At 42.8% G+C, this 25073-nt stretch overlaps 1 protein-coding gene and 1 non-coding gene across 2 annotated transcripts in view; one reads left to right on the top strand and one right to left on the bottom strand.

Moving 5' to 3' along the window:
• EFHC2 (EF-hand domain containing 2) overlaps positions 1-25073 on the bottom strand; it is a 189912-nt gene that overhangs the window by 77372 nt on the left and 87467 nt on the right. Inside the window, exons 5-10 of the mRNA XM_028113518.2 lie at positions 24807-25058; positions 21381-21494; positions 20837-20975; positions 14485-14650; positions 5827-5969; positions 3011-3207 (exon numbers count right to left, since the gene is read on the bottom strand). Coding sequence (XP_027969319.2) covers positions 3011-3207; positions 5827-5969; positions 14485-14650; positions 20837-20975; positions 21381-21494; positions 24807-25058 — 1011 coding nt within the window. The remainder of the gene's footprint in view (positions 1-3010; positions 3208-5826; positions 5970-14484; positions 14651-20836; positions 20976-21380; positions 21495-24806; positions 25059-25073) is intronic.
• LOC114216893 (U6 spliceosomal RNA) lies at positions 13126-13235 on the top strand. The gene has a single exon (XR_003610865.2). It is a non-coding gene; the product is annotated as a U6 spliceosomal RNA (small nuclear RNA).

The following is a 25073-nucleotide window of genomic DNA, read 5'->3' as shown; positions in this document are numbered from 1 at the left end:
CCCTCATTTTCTCCAGATCTTAAGAGTGGGCCCCCTGGGACTACTGGCAATCAGACGATGCACTGAGCAGAGCATGGCTGGGTGTCAGAGATCCACATGCACTGTAATGCCCTGACATTCACTCTCTGGCAGCCCCCAGTTGCCGTCTCCTACCCTGTGATTAGGTTTTTGACTCTGTAATAATACTTCTTATTTAATCCAGTAAGGCATAAGCTTGTAAATAATTACAGCTAAGAGCTAAAAAAAAAAAAAAAAATGAGAAGACTAAATATGAAGATTAAAAACACTGATGTTAAATTTAGTATAAAGATCTCTCTTTCCACCAGGGGGTTTGGGACCTGTTGCAGCCCCCATCCACCCTACCTTTCCTCATTGCCTTTCATCTATTTCCATGATTGGATCCATTAGCTCTTTTGCAAAGATATTCAAGAGTCTATTAATCTTGGGGTGCCTGGTGGCTCAGTCAGTTAAGTGGCCAACTCTTGATATTGGCTCAGGTCATGATCTCGGGGTTGTGAGATCAAGCCCCATGTTAGGCTCCGTGCCCAGTGCAGGGTGTGGAGCCTGCTTAAGATTTTCTCTCTCCCTCTCCCTCTGTGCCTCCCCTGCTAAAAACAAAAACAAAAAACAAACAAACAAAAAAACAGTGTATATTAATCTTTCTCTGCCTCAAAAGTCCTTGTTAAGGGTAGTTTTAAAATAATGCAGTTTTCACTTTGGATGCTACCAGATAACATCCTACAATGTTTTTACCTTTCTGAAAGGAGAAAAGCCCTTTATATCTTACAAATATATATGTATATATACATACACACATACACACACTCAAGCTATATGTTAATATGTGTATATAATATACATATAAAATGCATATATAGAATACATGTATGTGTGTATAATGCATACATGTAATATGTATATGTGTACATATAATACATATATGCATATACATATATACATACGTATGTTAACATATAGGTTCGCCCTGTGTCTGAAAACTGAATCCAAATTCACAATAGCTATTGTAAATTGTACCCTGACTGAGCTTTCTGTGGGCCACACAGAGCGAAGCACCTCACACGCATGATGACATCTCCTCTGTGTAGGAACTCTCTGGAAGAGTCACTGTGTAAAGATGAGGGAAGTGGAGCTCAGGGAAAATACATGTCGAAGGCCTCTCAGCTAGGAAGTGTGCAGCCATGTCTCCTAACCAAGCCTGCTGGTCTCCAGAAACCTAACTGCCCGATCATTGAGCCTCTCGCCTGAGTTCAGTGCTTTTGAAGGCCTACCAGTTCACAGTTTTATGATAAGCCAAAGCCCTAACCCTGCAGATGGAGAAACGGAGTGGCGACCCTGGAGGGTGACTCAGACCCCCACCGGCCGTACCTTCTGGCCGTACTCTGCCCAGGCCGTTTTCCTCAGGGACACCAGAGCTGGGCCACTGTGGCCTGACCTGGCACTTTTATAGGCAGCCTTTGATTTTGGGCTCCCCATCAGCCTGGGCCGACACTTTCTCAGAGCTGCACTGTGTCCGGAGGCCTTTTGTGCCCCATCCTCCTTCCTTCTGTCTCCTTTCTCAGGGGTCAGACCTACAGCTCAGGCTCCCCACCTGCTCTTGCTCCTTCCTCATTTATCCTTCATATGCATTTCCCCTGGTACGTCCCTTGCTTATCTAATTCAGCCTTGGCACCTGCTGCTCACAGGACCCAAACAGAGGATGATGGGATATACACAGAGAGACTAATCTTAGGAACTCACCCCTGAGCATTTTATATACAAATGAAACAGAATTGGTACTGTGTATAGACATACAGAAAAAGATACAGATAGATATAATTGGCACATAAACATTATTACTTACAGGCAGACTTTTTTTAAAGATTTCTAAAAATTTATTTATTTGAGAGAGAGAGAGAGAGAAAGAGAGAGAGAGAGAGCATGAACAGGGGGAGGGGCAGAGAGAGAGGGAGAAGCAGACTCCTTGCTGAGCAGCAAGCCTGACCCGGGGCTCCATCTCAGGACCCTGGGATCATGACTCTAGCCAAAGGCAGACACCCAACTGACTGAGCCACCCAGGTGCCCCCTTACAGGCAGACTTTTAAAATAAATTATTTCTAGGGACACCTGGGTGGCTCAGTCAGTTAAGCATCTGCCTTCAGCTCAGGTCATGATCCCAGGGTCCTGGGATCGAGCCCCACGTCATGCTCTCTGCTCGCTGGGAAGCCTGCTTCTCCCTCTGCCTCTGTGTTCCCTCTCCGTCTGTGTGCTCCCATGTGCTCACTCACTCTCTCTCTCACTCTCAAGTAAATAAAGTCTTTAAAAAAAAAAAGTGTTTCTAAGTAGATTTTTCAATATTAGGCAGTGTCTCTCAAATATACATGTTTGGACAGCAAACCAGTCCACACTTAAAAATCAAGATTTCATCAACGCATTAATTTTTACAGAACAGCACTGCCATACTAGTACTTTTACTAACAGTGCCCAGCTGCCATCTTGTTTTCAGCAAAAAAAACTCCCAGAGCTTGCTGTTGCCAATTTGTCCTTGAATTCTTATGTAGGCCTCAGGTAGCTCCTGTTCTGGAAAGTTGCAACCCCAGCAACTATTGGGTTCCCTTGGGGTTTCTGTTTGTTCAGTTCTTGGCCTTCTGTGCAGGCCTGTGCCAATTAACGGGGACAGCACAGTGTGTGGCACCAGATTTTCTTCCTTTCCTATAGTCACTGAATCTCTTTATGAAAACATTGTCAGCGTCAGCAGAAAACCCAGGAAACTTGATTCAACCCTGGGCCTGCCTCCTGCCTGTGCCCGGCATCCATGCCGCTGGGCAGTGGAGGGCCCAGCGTGGAAAGAGAGGAGATGAGGACCTGTGGCCAAGTCGCGCAGATCCATTATTCATGGCCACGTGTGTGAATGCACAATGTAAGACTGGCAGAAAGAAGAAAAGGCCTAGAGAAAGAAAAACACAGACTGCAGAGCGCTGGGGGCTAGCCGAAAGTTCCACAGTCAGCTCACCTTATCTGAATTCGTTTCCATGTAGTTTAAGGTGTACTCGTCAGCATTGAGCAAAAGAAACAGGTAGCCATTCACGTTCACTTTGGCTCCGATATACAGATCCTCGGCCTTGATATATTCTGATAGTTCACTTTTAAAGACCTCTTGTCCAGGCTTCTTAACACGAATTCTTTTCAAGAACTTCCCACCAGTAATCCCTATAGAAAAAGAGAAAAGTTAATGAGTAGCCTTTATTCTTCAAAGAACCATACAACTTGCCTTTAGAGTTCCTTCATGCTCAAACACAGACCATACAGCTTAGCTTGTGAATTCACACTGCCTATTCTTCTCAGACCCAAGGGGAGAATGAGGCAGTGGGTGAACAATAGACTCCCTAGGTGAATGTGTAAAGAAAAAAAAAAGAGGTACGGCATCCCAGCCTTTTCTTTCCCCTCTCTACTCCCTTCCCAGTCCAAACACTTAAATAAACACTTAGTAAGTGCCTGCTATATGCCCAGCAGCATACTGAGAACCGGGACATTCGGAAGATACCCCACTTCAGCGCACGTTTGAACAGTACCACGTAGAAAATTCCCCACTTGAGCTTATTTCCACCTATCTGTCCCAGATGATGTCTTATATTTATTCTGACATGCGGATTAAGTGTAGGACGCCTAGCTTCTGGAAAGGAGCCTACTTAACTGAAGATAACTCTGGGAGTTCTGTAACTTTTTTTTCCTACAGGCTAAATATCTTTGCTTCTTTTTGCAATGCCACATATTTCTTACTTTTCAGAATTCTGACCATTTCATCTGCTCTCTTCTGGGGATTATTTGGGCTTGTTTTTGTTTTTTTGTGGTTCTTGGAAAGCAGCAAGCAGAAGTGAAGATGAAACTCCAGGATCTTCTCACTGTTATTGAACTGAAACCTTCAGTCATCTGAATACAAGCTGAAGCCAGATGAGCTTTGAGGGTCAGCTTCATTACACTCCTGCCACATTCAAACCCCAGAGGTGGTGGAAAGACACAGGCTTTGTAGCCAAACAGAGCTGGAGTCTGTCCTGGTTCTGTCGCTTGCTGGATGATCTTGAGGAGTTATTTAATCTCCTGGAACCTCTCTGAATTCTCACCAGTAAAACGGGAATAAAATTTGTAGGAAGCCATGAAAATGTGCCTTTCAGATCACCTATTGCGGAGAACGTAGTTGACAAAGGCCCCCGTGGCTATGCTCTGAAACCTATCCCTGGGTTTGGACTGAGGTCATGCTTCCCACAGGCTGCTGCCGACAAACGACAGGATAATGCAGGGACAGGAAGGTAGGCCCATTTCCGCAAGATGGAGGCTCCTCCGATTAGAGACTTTAGCACTCGGGTTCCTGGTCAGCCTTGCTGAAACTTGCTTAGACTCTCCCTGCAATCTAAGACTTTCTTTCCTTTCTTCCTTCCTGCTGTCCTTCATAGGAGTGAGACCTACACTGCAGTCCAATGGCTCTCCTGTCCTCTTCTGGCTGCTTCCACAATCTCCCTTGCTGGCATTTTCCCTAATAAATCTCTTGTATATTCAGTCCCATCTTGGGGTTTGCACAAAACTTAACCTCATGAAGTTTTTCTAGGGATAACAGTAGGTAATTGTGGCTGCTATTATCACTAGTAAGTTCGCAATTGATGTCTATCACCCTGTTTTATGAATGCTGCAGTCTGTTTGGCCATAATCTTCCCCACTCTAGATGTACAGAGTTGATTTTTTTTTTTTTTTTTGGTAGGCTCCACACCCAACATGGGGCTTGAACTCACAACCCTGAGATCAAGAATCACATGCTCTACCAAGTAGGCACCCCCAGAGTTGATTTTTTGACCTTTAAGACTATGACTTTCTACTTACTCTTATTTGATTTCATATTTCAGGATTTGATCCATCCATTCAAATCACTATGCAGCCTGACTTATTCATACAAATTATTCTTTATTCATTGGTGCGCAGAGTGGCTCATAGCAGCTCATAAGGGCTGACTATTAGATTTTTAGGGATTTCTGAAAGCCAGTTGTTAGTGTTGGTTGCTTGAAATTGACTATGGTTGAGGTATCTGCCCCATGATGACTGGCAAGTGTTACAGATCGGGGCTTTTAAATTTTTTTCAGAGAGCCAATCCACCAGCACGCCACTGATTCTTCTTCCCAGATGTGTCTTCAGTACAGATAAAAGTTGTAAATGTGTTGGGACAACGAGCAGAGCCCTAGCGTTCCATAATTCGGTAAGTCAAAATCAACAGCTCGCCTCAGCAATGTCCACAGCATCAGCACGCTGCAGAGAGGCATTCCGTGGCCCTGGGTGCTGGAACCTTGGCAAGAGCCTCGACAGACAGAGAAGCCAGAGGCAGACAGACTGTGAAGATTAAATTTGTTAAAATCTGGGATCGTCTTATAGTTAAGCAAATATTTTGTAAGTGGTACTATCAAAAATAGAGATTTCCTCTTGTCTTTGCATGGAACTGGCGGTAGACAGACGGTGATTCCGAAGCCCCTGGATTCCACAGAGGAACCTCAGAGGCCACAGCAGAAAGGGGAAGAGTTTCCAAAAGGAGGCATCCAGAGTCCCCCAGCCCTGAGCCAACCAAACTGTTCCTGTTCCTCTTTCATCATTTTATATGTCTGGGTTCCCATTTAAGAGAGCTTTGTAAAATGAACTCTGGTGGTTTAAAAAAAAAAAAAAAAAGGAAAAGAAAAGAAAGCCACTATCTTAGTCATCTAGGCTATAAAACCAGACCACGCTCCCTAACTTTCAAAATGAAGAGACGGTTCCTTGGTCTGAGAAAATTGCTGTAAGAGCTATGCCTCTTACCTGAATTCCTCTCTATATGTTCAAACACTGAAATCGTGTCATCACTGAGAAAGTACGAAATAACAAACATCCTGTCCACGTCTGCATATTTGTGTGTGAAGAGTTTTGCAAAAAACCGGAGTGTATTGCTTATGTTGCCATAGCTAAATGGAAGAGAAATGAAGGTTACAGCCTTATTACATATGTTTAAAAAAAAAAAACCTGCAAAAGGTGTGCTATTTTTTTTTTTTTGAGGTATAATTGACTTACAACATTATATTAGTTTTGGGTATACAACATGATTTGCTACGATCACCGAAATAAGACTACTCAACATCCATCACCCCATATAGTTACACATTTTGTTTCTTGTGATGAGAAATTTTAAGATCTACTCTCTTTGCAACTTTGAAATATGCAATACGGTATTTTTGACTATAAACACCATACTGTATATTACATCCCCAGGACTTATTTATTTTATAACTGCAAGTTTGTACCCTTTGACCCCTTTCACCCATTTCACCCACCTCCCCCATCTGCCAGGTGTGCCATGGTTTTAAGAGAGTAGCATAAACTCTCTGAGGTTGAAAAAGTTCAACCACCTTCTTATTAAGGCTTTAGATCTATATGCAGAGGAATTTTCTCAGTTTATTAAAATCTCTCTTATTCTTTAGATGTCCAGGGTAACCCACTGGGAAAATGTACGCAAAACAAATGTCATAAACACACTCCTCAAACCAGCTGCATTGAACAGCTGTTTCCTACTCACGAGGCTGGTCAGCGACCACAACAATCATGTCAGCAGGAAGGACAGCACCTGGCCTTCACTGGTCAAGCAAGCAAGAGGATGTGTCCTGCCAGTGCCTGGAGCCACGACCCCATGTCCACCTCCCACGTTCTCAGGCCCATTTCCTTGCTTCCTTCCAGCCCCACATCCTCTCCTCCCTGAGCCACTCTCCCAGCTCCCCAGCATCCCTCCAACTCCCTTCAAGAGAATAATTACCTCTTCCCTTTCAAATGCTAGATTAAATAATGCCAGATTAAATATAGCACTTATCAGCCATACTGTGAGTAGCTATTACAGGCCTGTTTTCCCAGGGTAAGGACTATGCCTTATTAACCATTGACTAATACAATACTTTTTACATTATAAGTACTCAATAAGTGTTGGTAGAAAGTTGTTAAAAGATCCATATAAATTGAAATTTGCACTCAGACCCTACACATGAATAGAATAGTACAGTAGATTGAAGAAGGGATAGAGTTCTAGAATCAAAAGTTCCCAAAGTTGACTGCCTGGTCATTGAAGAAATTAATTTATGGTCCATCAGCAGAAGCATGTCTGTGGAAATCAGCTAGTGAAAGGTGGCCTTTGTAAAATGTTAAACCCATGGGGAGGTCTTTGGTAACCAAAATCATTACATCAAGGAGGCACAGAATAAAATAAACCATGAACTTCATCAGTTCCCTGTCACAACTCAAAACAGGGAGGCCCTCGCTTTCAGATTCTCCTATGCCAAGTTCATTCTTTCCCTGTGGTCACAGTGATGAAAACACAACAAAACAACAACAAAACAGAACCCGTATTTCCGATTTGCTTTTCTCTGCCTCTTTCTCAGACTGTCCAAGGTAGAAGGGCTGAAAAAGCATGGCGCCAAAATTCCCAGCTATGCTGGCATAAGGCCTCACATGAGGTGGAAAGTAGCAGTTTGGGAGGCTCGCCTCGGGGAATCCCGGGGCGAAACAGCCAGGGCTCCACAGCTCTGTCTTCTTAGTTCCTAGTTTCCCTGGCTTCAGAGAGACGTCAGATAGCATGGGGGCAGCTATACCTTGTCAGTCATCTTCTCAGGTACATAACTGGATTTATAACCAACAAACAGATTTGGTAACCCCCCATCTCATGAAGGAGCCATTAATTTTCACAGATACCAAAAATATCACTGAAACAACTGAAGGAGGTTTAACATCAGGCCAAATGAACACAACTGTAAATATAGCTTCTTCGAACTTAACATACGTTTAAGAAGTGTGTATGTTAAGTGTGGGTTTTTTCACTTTCAAAATGCCATTTTTTTTTTTCACCTAAATCTTATGTTCTGGAGAGCTCGTCAGTCAGGAATATAATTTACTCAAACAAAATCTTTAGAGCAGCAGTTCACAAAGTTTGTTGTATTTCAAAGTCACCTGGGGAACTTGTTAAATATACAGAATCCAGAGTCCTACCCCCAGAGATATGGATTCAGTAGTTAGCTTGCATCCCCAGAAACCTGCATTTTTAGTAAGCTCCCCAGGAGGTTCTGATGAAGTAGGCCCCAGAGCCCACTTTGGAAAACACTGCAAGTATCTTTAGCTATTTCCGTGACTAATAAGCTAATTATCAAAATTCTCCAAACTCTCTTTTTATCATAATACTCCTCACACTCAAAAAACTAGCATTTTCCCTGCTTCCTATTATACCACCTATATTGCTCTGTCTGGCTTTCTGGGCCATGGATAGGTTCAGACACACCCACCTACAGCTACCTGTCATAACCATGCATAACATACAGGTGACCCTTGAACAACACAGGTTTGAACTGCACAGGTCTACTTAGACGCAGATTATTGTTGTTGCTGTTTTATAAATACAGTACCCTACGAGGAATCACTTGGTCAACCACTTCTCAGCGTATGTTCACTCCCTTGGTGATCTCTTCTAGTATCAAGCCTTTAAATACCACCTACATGTCGATGACTTCCAAACTTCTATCTTTAACTCAGACCTCTCTCCCGAACTCCAGATAGATATGGATAGATCTCCAAATGCCTACTCAGTATCTCCATCTGATAGCTAAGAGACATCACACACTTCACCTGTGCCCAAACTGAACTTACTCTTCTACCTAGTAGGTCTTTCCCATCTCGGTACATGGCAACTCTATCCTTCCAGTTGCTCAGGCCAAAACCTTGGGGAGTCATCCTTAACGCCTCTCTGCTTTTGGACTTCATGTCCAAATCTGTCAGGGAACCCCATTAGCTTGACCTTCAAAATAGTTCCAGAATCTGCTATGTCTCATCACTTCCACAGCACCCACCCAGATCCGAGCCATCGTAACTTTTCTTTTGGATGACTGTGGTGGGCTCTGAACTAGTCCTTACTCCCACCATTGCCCTTCCACACTCTACTCTCAACACTGCAGCTGGAGTGATTCCTTTAATATGTAAATCAGATCAAGTCCCTCCCCCCTGCTCTGATTTCCCAACGGCTCCGCTTATCACTCAAAGTCAAAAGAATCCTTATAATGGTCTGCAAGGCCCTATGGCGTCCGATCCCCCGGTTCCCTCTTCTAATTTATCTACTCTGCCCTTTACTCACATCTTCTATCCATGTCAGCCTGCTCCTTGCCCAGGGCCCTCACATCAACTGTTTCTTCTGCCCAGAACATATTTCCTCTCTTTAGTAAGGCCCATCCAGACCACACTATTTTTAAAAATGAAACCGGAGGTGCTCCTCAGCACTGCCCTGTTAGTTCCTCTTTATTCTTCTCATAGCAAATTCTTACCTGCTTTACTTTGTCCATGGTACTTAATACATTCTCCATACTTACAGAATGCACTTAGGGGTTTTCTGTGGTGTGCACTGTCTGCCTCCCCCAGCTAGACTAGGTCCTATGAGAGTAGGGCTGCGTGTCTGCTTTGTTCACTGATGGATCCCAAGCTCCTAAATCAGTGCTTGGCACACGGGCAGGTACCCTGTGAATATTTGTTGACCAGGAAAATGAATGGCTTGCTCAGGGCTATGTACCCACCGAAAACTTCAAAAACAGCAAAAGCTATATACTCTTAGGGTTGGGAGAGACATGAAGGCTTACTTTTATTGATGAAAAAATAACTTTTTAAGAGAAAACAGCATGACTGATGGAGACAGCAGGTGGACAACATCTGAAGCAAGTCAGAGATTAAGATTAAACCGTGAATTTTTGGATGCTCTATGGCTATGAATAGCACAAGTCTGGGATAATAGCCTTCCTGGTGGGAAGTCATCTGTCTCTTCTATCCAGAAGAACTGGAAAGGTGAAGCTTATTCTATTTGCTTACTTATTTATCCATTCCTTCTCTTCTTGGACAAAATATTTAATGAGCCCCAAGCATGTAGCCAGTGCTGTTCTAACTCTGAGGGAAGCAGTAAAGCCTGTCCCTGCCCTCAAGGAGCTCTTGATCTAGGGGGACACCACGATTACATAAACAAGTAATTGCCACACACTGTGAAAAGTACAGGCTCTGGGGCAAGAAAGGTAAACTCCAGGAGTCAGACTTCTCTGGGTTCAAATCCCAGTTCAACTAAAAATTAGCTGGGTGAGCTTAGGCAAATTGCACAACATCTCTGACCCTCAGTTCCCTCATGTGAAGAATGTGTACGATAATATTATTTACTCTATGAGGTGGTTTTGAGGAGTACATGAGATCAAGTATTATAAAGTAGTTAGTACACCATAATCACAAATTGCTTATTAGTAGTAGTAATATTATTATTATTATTATTATTATACTACTAGAGGTACGACCAGCAGAGTATTGTGAGCACACAGAGAACAGAGTAATTCTACCAGTGCAGCAAGAAGGATATTATTCTGGTTCTCCCAAATCAGACTAGACAATCTGCCCAGCAGGCCACCACAGTGAATTTTTACCCAGAAAATAAAGGCCTTCATTCCATCAAAAACCTCATATGCTCTAATTTGGAACTATTTCCTCCTCCAGCGATTCAAAGTAGATCACCGGTAACCTCATACAACGATTAGTACCCAGGAAATTTCTAACAGCAACATACATATCAACATATGTCACACACAACTGCACATCACAATTCACAGTTTATTTGCATGAAGAAACTGTTTTTTGCATGCTTTGTGGGATCGTCTTCCTTAGGTTCTCACAGTTTTAAAACCTTAAGTTATTCAAACTCATGTGTAAGTCTCCAGCTGAATGTGCCAGTTACTATGGAAACAAGGTCACTGTGTGGGAGGAGCTTGAGGGAAGTGTATTCCTGGCACAGAGCGAGCAGTGGACAGAAAGAAACAAAATTAGACACATTTGTGCCTGTACCACCATCATCCAGCCCCGACAGCAGGACGAGAACGTGGAATGCTGTCTACAGTCCGTGCTCTGTGGGCAAGTTGATGTGGTGTAGACAGAAAGAGAGACCAAGGCAACTACCCACAAGGAGCTGTTTTCCCCCCGGGTTCCAGAAGCAACACCCTAGATCATATTTCATCTTGTTTACTTATAAGAAAAATTTCCTCTCCTTTTACAATAGGGACATTCTTCTTGCCCGCCTCCTTTGGGTGGCTGCCCTAAAAAACAGCAGCTGGTGAAAAGTATCCATCAGAAGTCCTGCCCTGGAACCTCACTATAAACTCTGTTATCCATAAGGAGGATGGAGTATGAGTTGGGGTCCCTCTTATGTGATGGAAAGCAGTGGTTCTCAAATTCTGGTGCACATCAGACCCTGGAAGGCTGGTTAAAACACAGTACCGGGTCCCACCACCTCCACTCCCCTCCCCAGAGTTTCTGCCTTAATAGGTCTAGGATGAGGCACGAGTTAGTGTTTCTACCAGTGTGGGGAGTTGCATCAATCCTAAGACTTATAAAACAGAACCCTAAAGTCCTTCAAAATAAAGGATTAGGTTTTTTTTTTTAAAGATTTTATTTTTATGTCATCTCTACACCCAACATGGGACTCAAATCTACAACCCCGAGATCAAGAGTCACACGCTCCACCGACTGAGCCAGCCAGGTACCCCAAGGATTACTTCTTAAAAGTTTGCAAAGGCCATAATGTCAGGGCAAAGACAACCTTTTAGACATGTCTATACAGTTCTTATTATATTTTCACCATCTTTACAAATACGGCAAAATGATTATTCTATGTCAAAATGTTCTGTGATTGTATCCAATCCCATTAAATTTTTTTCCCTTTAAATTTTTTTATTGTTATGTTAATCACCATACATTACATCATTAGTTTTTGATGTAGTGTTCCATGACTCATTGTTTGTACGCAACACCCAGTGCTCCACGCAGAACGTGCCCTCTTTAATACCCATCACCAGGCTAACCCATCCCCCCACCCCCCTCCCCTCTAGAACCCTCAGTTTGTTTCTCAGAGTCCATCATCTCTCATAGTTTGTCTCCCCCTCCGATTTCCCCCCTTCATTCTTCCCCTCCTGCTATCTTCTTCTTCTTCTTTTTTTTCCTTAACATATATTGCATTATTTGTTTCAGAGGTACAGATCTGTGATTCAACAGTCTTGCACAATTCACAGCACTCACCATAGCACATACCCTCCCCAGTGTCTATCACCCAGCCACCCCATCCCTCCCACCCCACCCCCACTCCAGCAACCCTCAGTTTGTTTCCTGAAATTAAGAATTCCTCAATCCCATTAAATTTTATATCAAATTCAGGATGCTGTCTTTTTCATCTCCTTCTCCTGGTCTTACTACGTGTTCCTTTATCATTTTTCTCCACCGGTTCTCCTGACTCAGGACTCCCCTCACATGGGACTTCAACAGTTAGCCCATATCCTATGCAAACAACTGCAATATTTTCCTACCACTTTTTTCCCCAACTTCCTTCCCCAGGGTCTGCTTTCCCTGCAGAAGTAAAAAAGTAGCCATGGGCAGTGCCCACATTCTATACACACGATGGAGCGGCAGATTTTTCCTTGTATATGTTAGGAATACTTTTGAAAGTCCATCTTTTGAAATTATATTCGGCCATGGGAGCAAGCTACGGTTACTAAACTCAGCCAAACTTCTCAAAGGAAAACAACATTATTTGTCAAATAATGGCCTGAAAAATATTACAGAGTCACTAAAGCCTCTAGACCAAGGGTAGGCAAACTACAGTGTGCGGATCAAATATGGCCAGCCACCTGGTTTTGTGTGGGCTGTGAGCTAAGAATGGTTTTCACGTTTTTAAACGGGTGAAAACATCAAGAGAATATTATTTTGTGATATGTAAAAATTATATGAAATTCAAATGTCAGTATCCATACACAAAGTTTTATTGGAACACAGTCACGCATTTGTTTATGGACTCTATAGCTGCTTTCACACTATGATGACAGAGCTGGGTGGTTGTAACAGAGGCCGTATGGCCTTCAAAGCCAAAAACATCTACTATCTGACTCTTAAAAAGAAATTTTGCTGACCCCTACTCTATCCCACTTCCTAGGGACCATCTTGAGGAGATATATGTATGGAAAGGCAACATGATTGGGGATAATATAGGTTTAAGGGCTCCTAGATGACACATTAAAAATAATCACTCAAGTGATCAGTTCGGCAGCACTTATACTAAAGTTGGAACAATACAGAAAAGATTAACATAGCTCCTGTGTCATTAGGATGACAAGTAAATTTGTAGAGTGTTCCAATATTTTTAAAAAATAAAAATAATAAATAATAAAAGAAATAACCATTTGGTGGTAAGGAAGTGGAGAAAAGGGAACCTTTACACACTGTTGGTGGGAACGCGAACTGCAGCAGCCACTCTGGGAAACGGTATGGAGGTTCCTCAAAAAAATTCAAACCACCATATGATCTAGCCATTCCACTTCTGGGTATATATCCAGAGGAAATGAAATCACTGTCTCAAAGAGATACCCACACCTCTGTGTTTACTGCAGCATTATGCACAATAACCAAGACACAGAAGCAACCTAAGTGTCCAGCAACAGATGAATGGATACAGAAGATGTGGTGTATACATACACAATGGAATATTATCCAACCATGAAAAAGGAGGAAATCCTGCCATTTGCGAAAACATGGATGGACCTCGAGGGCATTATGCTAAGTAAAATAAGTCAGACAGAGAAAGACAAATACTGTATGATCTCACTTACATGTGGAATCTCAAAAAACCAAACTCGCAGAAACTGATCAGATTGGTGGTTGCCAGAAATGGGGGATTGGGGGTGGGCAAAATGGGTAGAGGGAATCAAAAGGTACAAACTTCCAGTTATAAGATCAGTAAGTCCTAGGGATGTAAAGCACAACGTGGTGACTGTATCTAACAATACCCTATTGTATATTGAATAGTTGCTGAGAGACTAGATCTTAAAAGTTCTCATCACAAAAGAAAAAAAATTGTTAACTGTGGGAGGTGACTTATGTGAACTAATCTTCTGATGGTGATCATTTTTTCAAAATATATACATATCCAATCATTGTGTTGTACCTTAAAATTATATGATATTGGGGTGCCTGGGTGACTCAGTTGGTTAAGCATCTGCCTTCGGCTCAGGTCATGATCCCAGGGTCCTGGGATCAAGTCTGGCATTGGACTCCTTGCTCAGCGGGGAGCCTGCTTCTCCCTCTGCCTGCCTCTCCCCCTGCTTGTGTGTGTGTCTCTCTCTCTCTAATAAATAAATAAATTCTTTTAAAAATATATATAATGTTATATGTCAATTATACCTCAATAAAACTGAGACAAAAATAAAATAACCACTCAACGAAGAACCTCTTAATACTTGCAATGTTAATCAGTTTCATTAAAAAGCTATAAAGGCATGTTCCTGAACTCTTAACCACATGAGCTGAGTGCCATGAGTTCCGCCATGAGGACTACAGTATAAACCCCAAACAAATTGGGGAAGATCAGACTGAAATCATGGTTCCCTCAAGCACCTGTCTTTTTCCATGAACTTCTTGAAGTTCCTCTGAAGACGTGTGGGCATGAGGCCTATGCAGGAGCGGAGAGAATCCTCTTCAGAACCAAAGCCGGTATAAGGTGGAAATTTCCTTTCTATTTTTGGAGAAGGTGGAGCCTTGCATGGAATCGAGGTGAAGTTCTCTACAACAAAACAAAGGCCAATGAAACATCAATATTTTTTTTTTTGCCCTGATTGTGGCTGTTTTGAAAGATTTGTTATGTTTTCAAGATGGACATGGAGATCTTTGTGGACTATTTTAAACTCTTTCAAACAAAACACAGCAAAATCCTGTGAGGGTAGGTTTCAGTCATGTTTACAAAAACCACAGAACTCACTCAATAATCGTCATTGGTTCAGAAGAAAGAAAGAAAAAAAGAAACTGCCTATGTTGAATAAGTAAACATTTATCTTTTGTCATCACACCCCCACGTCTGACTAGTTTTGGTTCTTCCCTGATTTTTCCAATGATACAAAAATTCAAACTTGGAACTTTTTGCCATCCATCCCCTGTTTTAACCTGCAGCTTAGCCCCCTCCTCTCTTCAGTCAATACTCACTCTTCAAATTCCTTTCCAAACAGGACTGACTCCTGTTTTGCCTTTACCTTCCCCATCCGCTGTCCCCTCCTCCTGCGTCCAACTTTTTCAGGCCTCTCTCTTTCCTCCAACTCAACCCCAGGCCATGGCACTTCCCCATCTAGTGACAAAACAAAACCAAAACTTCTCACCAGCCACCGCTCCGGATTGCTCTTATGACTGCCCAAGAAAAAGACTGCAATTGTACTAAAATGTGACGAAGCAAAAAAACAAAAACAAAAACAAAAAAACACAAAAATAAAACCGAAAACAAATACACAAAACTTTAAAAATAACCCCTGCTTACTTGCTCAAAGGGGGTGTTATGTGGAAATACCATTGATTTTCTTTCCATCCTTATCATCTGTGAGGAAGGAGAGATGGACAGAGAGCTGGGGACATATCTGTAACCACCTGGCAGCTTTCGGGCCCTCATTTGTGAGGTTGTATAATGTCCAAGAAGCAAATGTTCTCTCCAGAGCGAAGAGCCCATTCAACTGATAGCTCCAAGTCACTTAACTTGTGTTTGTCCCACCACAAAGGGCAAAGAAAATGCCAGGATCTTTCCAAAAGCAAAACACAACAACAAAACAACTCATGGAATCTAATTTCCACTTCTCGCCCAAGCTCGAGTATCCCATAGGTGGTGCCATTCGGGACTCAGAGTAGTTCCATATAAGCAAAGATTTCCTTTTCCACTGTCAAAGTCCTAACAGAAACACGAGTGTAGATTTAGAGCATACCTCTATAATTGAAAGTGTGCATCAATTTGTCATCCAAGGCAACCTAACTCTTAAAATTGAGGGATTTTTTTTTTTTAACTGATGGATCAAAAGGCTAAGGGTCTGAGGCTATTTCTAACTCTGATTTGAAGACATTTTCAGCGTTCACATTTCCTTAGACTTCCTTATTCCTTAGCCTTTGTGCGAAATCCCCTCAAGCATAATCCCCAAAAGAGTATTGTTCTATCCTAACAGAAATCGTTCACAGAAGACATATTGGCAAAGAAAATGCCAGCAAAGATTTCTCACTGGCTCAGTGAAAGGAAGCAGCCAGGCAGCCGGTACAGAAGTGACTGACGAGCCTCTCCTATTGCTATTTTTGTGGCAATTAAAATCTGGGTAATAAAGAGGAAAGTTCAAATCTTGGAATTCGGCAGAACTGCAGTAGACCCTATCGTCGCTAACTGTGAAATCAAACGCGCCACTGACTGGTACCATCATTTGAGGGAAAGGACGGGCTGGTAGAGAAAGCTCTATGTGATTATTAGAAAATTGGGGCATGATCCGTTTCTCCTAACAGGGTACATATCCATAGTGACAACTCTCCATACTAATCTGAACAGTGTAACCAAAAGAGGACGCGTACTGAATCCCAAAGTAATTAAGAATGCATTCTATACCTCCCCCCCCACAAATTACAGGTTTTATAACAGCCTTGTTTTCTCAACTACATAATTTTTGCAACAGATTTAAGTAACAAAAGAACCAATTTAGAGCTTTCCTCTGCACCCACAGTGCCATCTAGTGTATAAAAGCCGAGAACGGTTCCACTCCATCTTGCCTGACTTTTTGTCCTGCGTACATCTTTCTGGATACTCTGACCCAAGAGCTCATTTCTCTGGGTAATTGTGTACATTCACAAGGCTTGGGACTTGCCCCTGTATATGTTTCCTGTCTGGTGTTCCAACATCCCAGCATCCTGCCTGTTTCAGGTATTAAAAACTATTCGTTGAATACATGAAAAATGATACGTTTTTGTACACAGCACCTTCCCAAATATCTTCTTCAACGGCACTCTGCTGAACTCTGGGACACATCTGTCTTTCCAATGGTCTGATTCCTCTAATTCCAGGCGACTTGTAAAAACATATATACTGAATGTCTAGCCACGATTAACTAGATTCTAACAAATTTACAGAAAGGTGGTATGTTTTTCAAAGGAATCATAATGACCCTTCACAGTGATCTACTATTTGCCATCTCAGTTGGAAACCGTACCAGAAAAAAGCCTTTGATCACCTCAAAGTTCATCTTGTATGTTCTAGTAACCCAGATACAGGCTCAGATTTGGGGAGGCCTGGAGCTTACATAATTTGGGAGAAGCTCTTCAATACAAAGAATGCCAAATTATTAAGACAAAATCAGGTCCAGGGCCTTGGACTGGGGCCCCTGCAAAGGAAGAACCGTAAAGCTCAAGCTTCATGAACGTCAAAGCAAATTCCCCGCCCCGCACCCCCCCCCCCCCCCCGGCTTGTACCTAATACCCAGGTCAAATGGTTTGGGTGGGATGTTCATTTCTGGGTCAAATCTTTAGTGAATCACATACATTTTGAGCTCTAGCTAGAAAATCCTTAGGGATCATCCATTCCTCAATACTCTGTACTTCATAGGGGAAGACAAAGGGGCAAAATTGTTCCATCCATTAAGGCCACGACGTGGTGCAACCAGAAGCAAATTCTACTCTGTCGTCGTTGCCTGGGATGGCTCGTTTGCTCAAATGATCATTAAACTCCTATCTTGGATGTCTCACTGCTTCCAGCACCGAGTTCAGAATTGATCGAAAGGCCAGCAATAACACCACAAAATTAAAGATGCTTTAAAAACTGTGCTCATCCTTCATGTCAGTACAGCCTAGAAAGTGTTCAAGAGCAATGGGAATGGCTGGTCTTTTACTTGTTTGGATGTCCCAGCCACTAAGAATGAATGATCACCAAGTCCTCCTGTAGCAAAGAAATAATAACCCAAGGCAGGAATTCTAGGTAAGAGCAGTTTACATTCAAGTCCCCCTGTTCCTTCAGTGAAGGAAACACATGCTGGAGCCCCTGGAGCCTTTTCTAACCTTTATGCTACAGGAAAGTCCAACAGGCCTCCATCTGCCAGTCCGTGTTCATCCACACGAAATAATGAGGGAGCGACATGCTCCTGCCCAGCAGGTGAGCCAGGGTCAGCGGGATGGCCAAGCTGCCTAGTGGGGGAGTCACATTGGAATGTTTTGTGCAAGAAGTTGATGGAATTGCTTTTTCCTTGGAATCCTTAAATGCACAAAAGAATCTTCTCGTTTTAGGAGGCAAATTGGGCTTTACACCGGGGTACAGAGAGCTCTTGGAAAAAAGTACGAAGGCTGCATTTACGAATCTCCCCCCGGCTTCCTCTTAGGAGGTCCCTCATTGTGTGGTTAGGACTTGTCAGCTCCTTCCTGTGGGGCTGCTGAGTGGAGACACTGGGCATTCTACTGACCACAATTACTGACCTTGGTTATAGACAGGACTTTGTTCAGGTCTGAGCTTCTAGGATACCAAAGTATAATGTATAGAATTTGGTCTTATGAATTTGGAGAAGCAGAATGAATTATATACAAAATGAATATGTCAGAAATAACTGTATCTAAGTAGCATTAAGCATCTTAATTTAACCTTACCAAAAAGTCAGAAAAGGCAATGGAAAGAGTATCAGAGAACACGGATTCACAACCCACCCACCCCCCCACCCCCGCTGCATCATGGATATAATTTCTAGTCATTACTTACATTAATACACTGTTGTTACTCAAGAAATGTTGTGTAATAATAGTGTCTGTTAAATGGGATATTTTAACATATGTTATGAGAAATATAAAAAGTCAGCGTGACTACAAAATGCATCATAATTTTGCATTTGCATAATTTTCTGTTTAAATGCATAATGCTCATGTTATATTAGCTTTAAAGGCACAAACTGGTTTTTTTTCACATAATACATAATCCTATAGAGTAAACAAAAGAAGTGAGCAGAAAGCAATTAAGCACTAGGGCTCAACAGAAATGGACCATCAGGCATCTGAAGCAGATCCATTTGCCAAGGACAGCTAGATTTAGAGTATACCAGTGAATTCACTCTGCCTCTGCAAGTTCCCTGCCAACATGTTAAGAAACTAACAATGTACCATGTCTCACCAGCACCATGTTCATTTTCCCAATGCCACCTTTATAGTCTCAAAATCAAACGGATGGACAAACATCAACCAAATGTTGGCCTCTAGGATGAAGGGATCACATGATGTTTTGGAAAATTTGCCTCCTCCTTTATGTTAAGATCTTTCAGTAGGACACGAGTCCATGTTTTTGGTTAACTCATCTTTTAGATATATTTTTTTCCAATTTTAAGTTGACACTGAAGACATTGATTCTAAACAGACACTGACATTTATTGAAAACCAAATTCTCCTTCCCAAGGACCTATGGGCCACCAGCAACTTCTCTACAATAGCCACCACACTCACATTCCTGGCTGCCTCTTATTCACAGTCCCCAAAACCAATATGCCTAATGGTGTCTACAAAAGAGGACGAATGTTAGGAGAGACCACCAATTTGGCCCCATACATTTTGACTAATCTGACATGCAGATGCGGTGGAACAAATTCCCTTAATGAACTGAAGAGTGAAATTCAAAGTGTTAATTCCAACCCTTTGTGTGTGCTATGTGCCTTCTCCCATGATATAAAGATTCCCAGGAGGGAGGACGCCTGGGTGGCTCAGTTGCTTAAGGATCCAACTCTTGGTTTTGGCTCCGGTCGTAATCTCAGGGTCTTGGGATTGTGCCCCGTGTCGGGCTCCACACTGAATGTGAAGCCTGCTTGAGATTCTCTCTCCCTCTCTCTCTGCGCCTCCTTCAGCTCTCTCTAAATAAATAAATAAAATCCTTTAAAAAAAGAGAGAGAGAGAGAGAGAGAGAGATTCCCAGGAGGCCAGGAACTCTACACAATGGGACACCAAGACACATGAGGTGCTCGTCTCATTCTAGAGAAAAAGCACCTTGTCTTTTAGAAAGTTGTGCTTCTGGCTTCTATCTCCTCCCTCAGGAAAGTGTGCTCACATGAACACTCCAAGGTTCGGAGAGGAGTGCAGGAGTAAGCACTCCCACCCCAGCCAAATCCCAACCTGGGAGGTCGGCAACTCCCGCCACCCCCACTTAGCCTCGCGCCAGCAGGTACCTGGAACAGGGCCCAGGAAAGGGGCAGAGCTGGCCCCAAATGAGGGGTTTGTTTTTCAGGTTTCATATCAGATCCTCCGCCTGCTTCTGTGATCCTCATAACACCATCCGATGTGCTGTAGGTTTCTGCTCTCCTTCCAGCCCAAAAACTCTTTAACTCCGTAGCTCCTAAGTCCTACTACAATAACCTGTCCCTAGTAAGTTCTTAATAAATCACCTGTTTTCATTCTGAACTGAGCTCATCTGAACAGAACTGAGACCCAAGAAGAGAGAAAAGCTGGAAATGTAGCCAGGCTTCACCAGAAAAGGTAGAGCAAATTGGCACAAGAGAATTCCCCAGAGAACTTAAATAATCAGTATAACCATTGTAGTAAGCAAGAATTCAGTGAAAAGAAAAGCATTCAGATTCCCACTTCAGTTGCTTGACCAGAAAACACACCCCATATTACAAAAAGGCAGGTGACTGGCTATAAAGGAAAACCGAAGCCTCTGGCATCAGGCAGGCAAATTCAAATCTCAGCTCACCCTTTACTCACTGCATAACCTTCGACAAGTTAGCCCCTTTTAAGCCTCAGTTTCCTCACATCTAAAATGGAGATAATGAGCCTAGAATCGTTGTTAGGAAAAAGGAAGCCAACAAATGCCCGACAGAGAGCAAATGTTCAATAAATGGTAGCTACTATGAGCTTAGCCTTTCAAACTCAAAAGTAAAATCTTACGTAGGGAACTAAGATTCTGAAGTTTAAATTTTATTTTCTAATGGACATACGTATCACTTACCAATTCCATATTTCGTCTTATAATAAGTCTTTGTAAATTCATCACAGTCACAAAGAAGCACTTTCCTTCCCCACACGTTGATGGTGGCTCCTATGAACAGGTCACAATCTTTGTAAAACTCTTGATCTACTTTTCCTAGCTAATAAAAACAAAGGAACAAAGTGTTGGCACCACAGACCCTCCAAAGACCTAGGCATCCCTTCCCAAAAGAAAAAAAAATGCAAAAAAAACCAAAAACCAAAAAACAAACCCACTCCTCAATTATATCATTTATAACAGAATTTTTAAAGCCAAACCAAGACAAGCAGTCGATGTTAACATTTGGAAAGTCTTTTAGTAATGCAGTTGCTTGCAAATGGCAATGCAAGGCATATGTTTATATATGCGCTTAAGCTTATTTAGTGTTGACAGACAGCAGTGCAATGCATGCATTTATATATTCGTTAACTTCATTCAATCTCACAAGAGAATCTGTGACTCACTGCACATTAAAGGTTCCAGGAAAGTTACACTGGAAATAGCAACAAAACGTGAGGTTCCTCACCTTGTATTTATCCAACAGGTAGCTGCCCACTCGGTTCTCTGTCAAGCCACCGTACACATTAAGAACTGTTCGATCTGTTATCTGGCCTGGCTGATAGACTCCAGGTGGGCCATACTGGAAGACAAAATCCAAACAAGGTGTGGTAAATGGCCTACTAAACACAAAGCTGGTCATGGTGAGGGGTCAAGTGGGAAATATGCATTGTATATGAAGGCGAGTGAACACACCACCCCAAAATATGCCTCTTGGGTGTATTGATTATTTTGAGCTGGTTATTTTTTTTTAAGATTTTATTTATTTATTTGTCAGAGAGAGAGAGAGACAGAGAGAGAACAAGCACAAGCAGGGGGAGTGGCAGGCAGAGGGAGAAGCAGGCTCCCCACTGAGCAAGAAGCCTGATGCGGGACTTGATCCCAGGACCCCATAATCATGACCTGAGCCAAAGGCAGACATTTAACTGACTGAGCCACCCAGGCGCCCCTTGAGCTGGTTATTTTTAAGAAACAGCAGACACAGGAAAAGCTGAGTACAATTACCCTTCTGTAAAAAAAAAAAAAAAAAAATTTACATCCATAAAGAAATCTCCATTTGTAAGAGTATCTCCCTCTGTGTACCAGGATAAGAAAGAAGACTCGAAATCTCTAAAACCTCTGACTAATAGAAAAGATGACACATAAATCTGCATTACAACCTTCCTCTTATTTACTGTGCTTTTCTTGCTGACCCCTTATAACTGGCCTCCTTCCCACCTCCCCTGGCAATTTGTTCCATCTTTAGGTGGAGATGATATTTAAGGTGGTGGCCTGGGCCATTTCAGGGAGTTACTTCGTTTTCCTTTCCATACAGGAAGTATGCAGGTAATTAGACGTTTGTTGGTTTTTCTCCTGTTAATCTGTCTGTTATTACAGGTGTGTGTGGGGGGGTGGTGGGACATGGTCTCAGGCAAGAACCTTGAAGGGTAGAGGGAAATTTAGTTATCCTCTCCCTAATACAGTTCTTCTCTGCCATCATCCTCCCTCTACCTCTCCCTATACTTCCACACCCATCCTTCAAGGCCCTAATAAAGGCCCATCTTTCCCCTCACCCTTCCCATCCTCCTGGCCTGTCCCCGGTCCACACCTTCATAGCACCTCCCACATGGTTAAAGCACCCCTTGTGGTTCTCTAAATGCCTCATCAGCAGACATCTCCTTTTCTCTGCACTGAACTACAAAATGCCCTGAGGAAGAAACCATGCCTTGCCTTCTTTACTCAGCTTAGCATCTTGCCCAATCTTGAGCTCAGGAAACACTAGCTGGCTGAGAGAGAGGCGGCGTGGCGAGGCAGCAAGAACAAGAGAGTGCAGTCAGCCTCTACCAGAAACTGTGGCCTGGAGCAACCCAGGATACTCCTCAGTTCCGTGCACTGGAGGTGGTCCCAACAGTTGCGTGAGCTGCGGGTAATCTCTTAACTTATGTAAATTGGTAGTGATCAGTTTATCACATACCGATGAGAAACCTGAATCATCCCTGATAACGTGTGACATAAAACGCAAGTTCAAATGTGTGAATTTATGAGGTGTGGGGTGTAAGGAAGCCACGTAACAGAGAAAAACAGTACACTTGGAGCACATTCTCTCTTCACGGCTTACTAGCTACAGGACTTGGAGCCAGGTATTTACCTTCTGAGAACTTCAGTTTTGTCATCTAACTGCAATAATAGTACTGATTCCTCGCTTTCTCAAAGGATGTTTGAGTGTCAAGAGAATACCTACTGCTATTTTCTCTCTTCCCCATGAGAATGTAAGTTCCAGGAAGCGGGACTTAATCCATTTTCTTTCTCACTGTAACCCCAGAGCAGGCACAAAGCTGACACTTGATAAATATTTGCTGAATGAATGAATAAATGAAGCAAGTGATGTCAAGACACACTGCAAATGTCAGGTGCATCATTATTATTTTATAACTCGCGTATCGGTCAGAGCCATTCTAAAAACAGACTTCCCAGGTACATCCTGGCCACCTGCTGTGCATAGCCCAGAGCCCCCTCCGGGACAGATCCTGCCTCCTCCCCCCAGCCCAAGCAACACAGTAGGGTTTCTGGTGGTGGGCTCAGAGAATCTGGGAGAGCCTCCTGTGAGGACCAAATAACTATCAGTTGTTTGTATCAGAAATGAGTGTCACGGTAACCTCCTCAGTCACAGTAAGAAGAAAGTTAAGAAATATTTGATCCAGGGACGCCTGGGTGGCTCAGTTGGTTAAGCATCTGCCTTCAGCTCAGGTCAGGATCTGCTTCTCTCTCTCCCTCTGCCTTCCCCCCTCCCCCCCGCCACATGTGCACATGCGCTCTCTCTAATAAATAAATTTTAAACATATTTTAAAAATATATTTTATCCAAATAACAAATGAAACATGACACAGAGCTGTTGGAAAGGCTTTTATGTATCCTTCTAGTGTTTATAGGTTCTTAGTGGGTTTGTTTACCATATTATCCCATTTAGCTTTTATAGTTACTTCCAGAGGGAGGTCTTGTTAATAGCATTTTAGAGATAGGGAGATACATTCAGAGAAGTTAAGTGATTTGCTGAAGGTCACACAGCTTTTAAGTGGCAGACCCATAATTCTCACCCAGGTCTTCTGTCTCTGTGCTGTTTCTGCTGCACCCAAGTTACATTAGCTCTCAAATGGCCATAAACGTGTAGAAATCAGTTTCACAACTCTCTTTCAATAGTAAATAAAATGTAAAAGCTGTCACTGACACTAGCCAGTAGCTAGCTGGTAACTGGTGGCTACTCTTCTAAGAGTCACTCCTGTGCACATGCTTATAGGTGTGTGTGTGTGTGTGTGTGTGTGCATGTGTGCCTGTGTGTGTGTTTGTTTATTCACAACACAGACCAAAACCATGCAATCTGCTCAGTAGGCTATAGAGGCTAGAGGCCAGTGCCCTACCCAAGGGCATGAACAATTTTTTTTTCGATTTTTCAGATGTATTTATTTATTTATTGGTAGGGGGGTAGAGGGAGAGAGAATCTTAAGCAGACTCCGCACTGAGCAGAAGACCTCGAGATCACAACCTGCACCAAAACCAAGAGTTGGATGCTCAACCGACTGGGCCACCCAGGCGCCCCATGAGCAGTTCTAACTAGAGAGTCTTCTACGTTCAGAAGACTGATTATGAACTCCATGATGAATATGCACTTTCTCTTGCATTTTACTTTCTTCCTTTACTTGCCTTAATGAAACCCAGAATAGTCCTACCTCCATTTGTCATATCCTCTATGGTACTTTCACAGAGGTATCTTACTAGTGAGCACAAAATGAAGCTGTTCTAAACACCTGTACTAATCCATGGTAACTGATACATGGTCCCGACATGCCAGACAGTTGAGTGATGAGAGTTTCTGAGCCCACAGGCAAACGTGGAAAGGGGTTCTGTGTCCGCTGCTCACCTTGGGGAGCTTTCTCCTCTGGAGGAACAATGACATAGCATCCCGGCCTGAGTTGTGTGGCATCACTTCTTTGACTTCAATGGTATCATCAGACAGGAAGTAATGCAGAATGAGTTCCCTACGGTCCCCAAACACCGAGGCTGAGTCGTCCCACAGGCAGAAAAAACGTAACACCTTCCTATCGTACTCAAGGAACTGTTTCAGGGTGTCAAAGGACTCATAGGGACGTAAGGGCTCCATGCAGTCTAGTGTCTGAAAACAGAAAAA

The sequence above is a fragment of the Eumetopias jubatus genome, unplaced genomic scaffold (genome assembly GCF_037043125.1).
Source record: "Eumetopias jubatus isolate StellerSeaLion01/CBP00866 unplaced genomic scaffold, mEumJub1_p1.0 scaffold_11, whole genome shotgun sequence".
NCBI lineage: Eukaryota > Metazoa > Chordata > Mammalia > Carnivora > Otariidae > Eumetopias > Eumetopias jubatus.
This window is presented reverse-complemented; position numbering and strand designations above follow the sequence as displayed.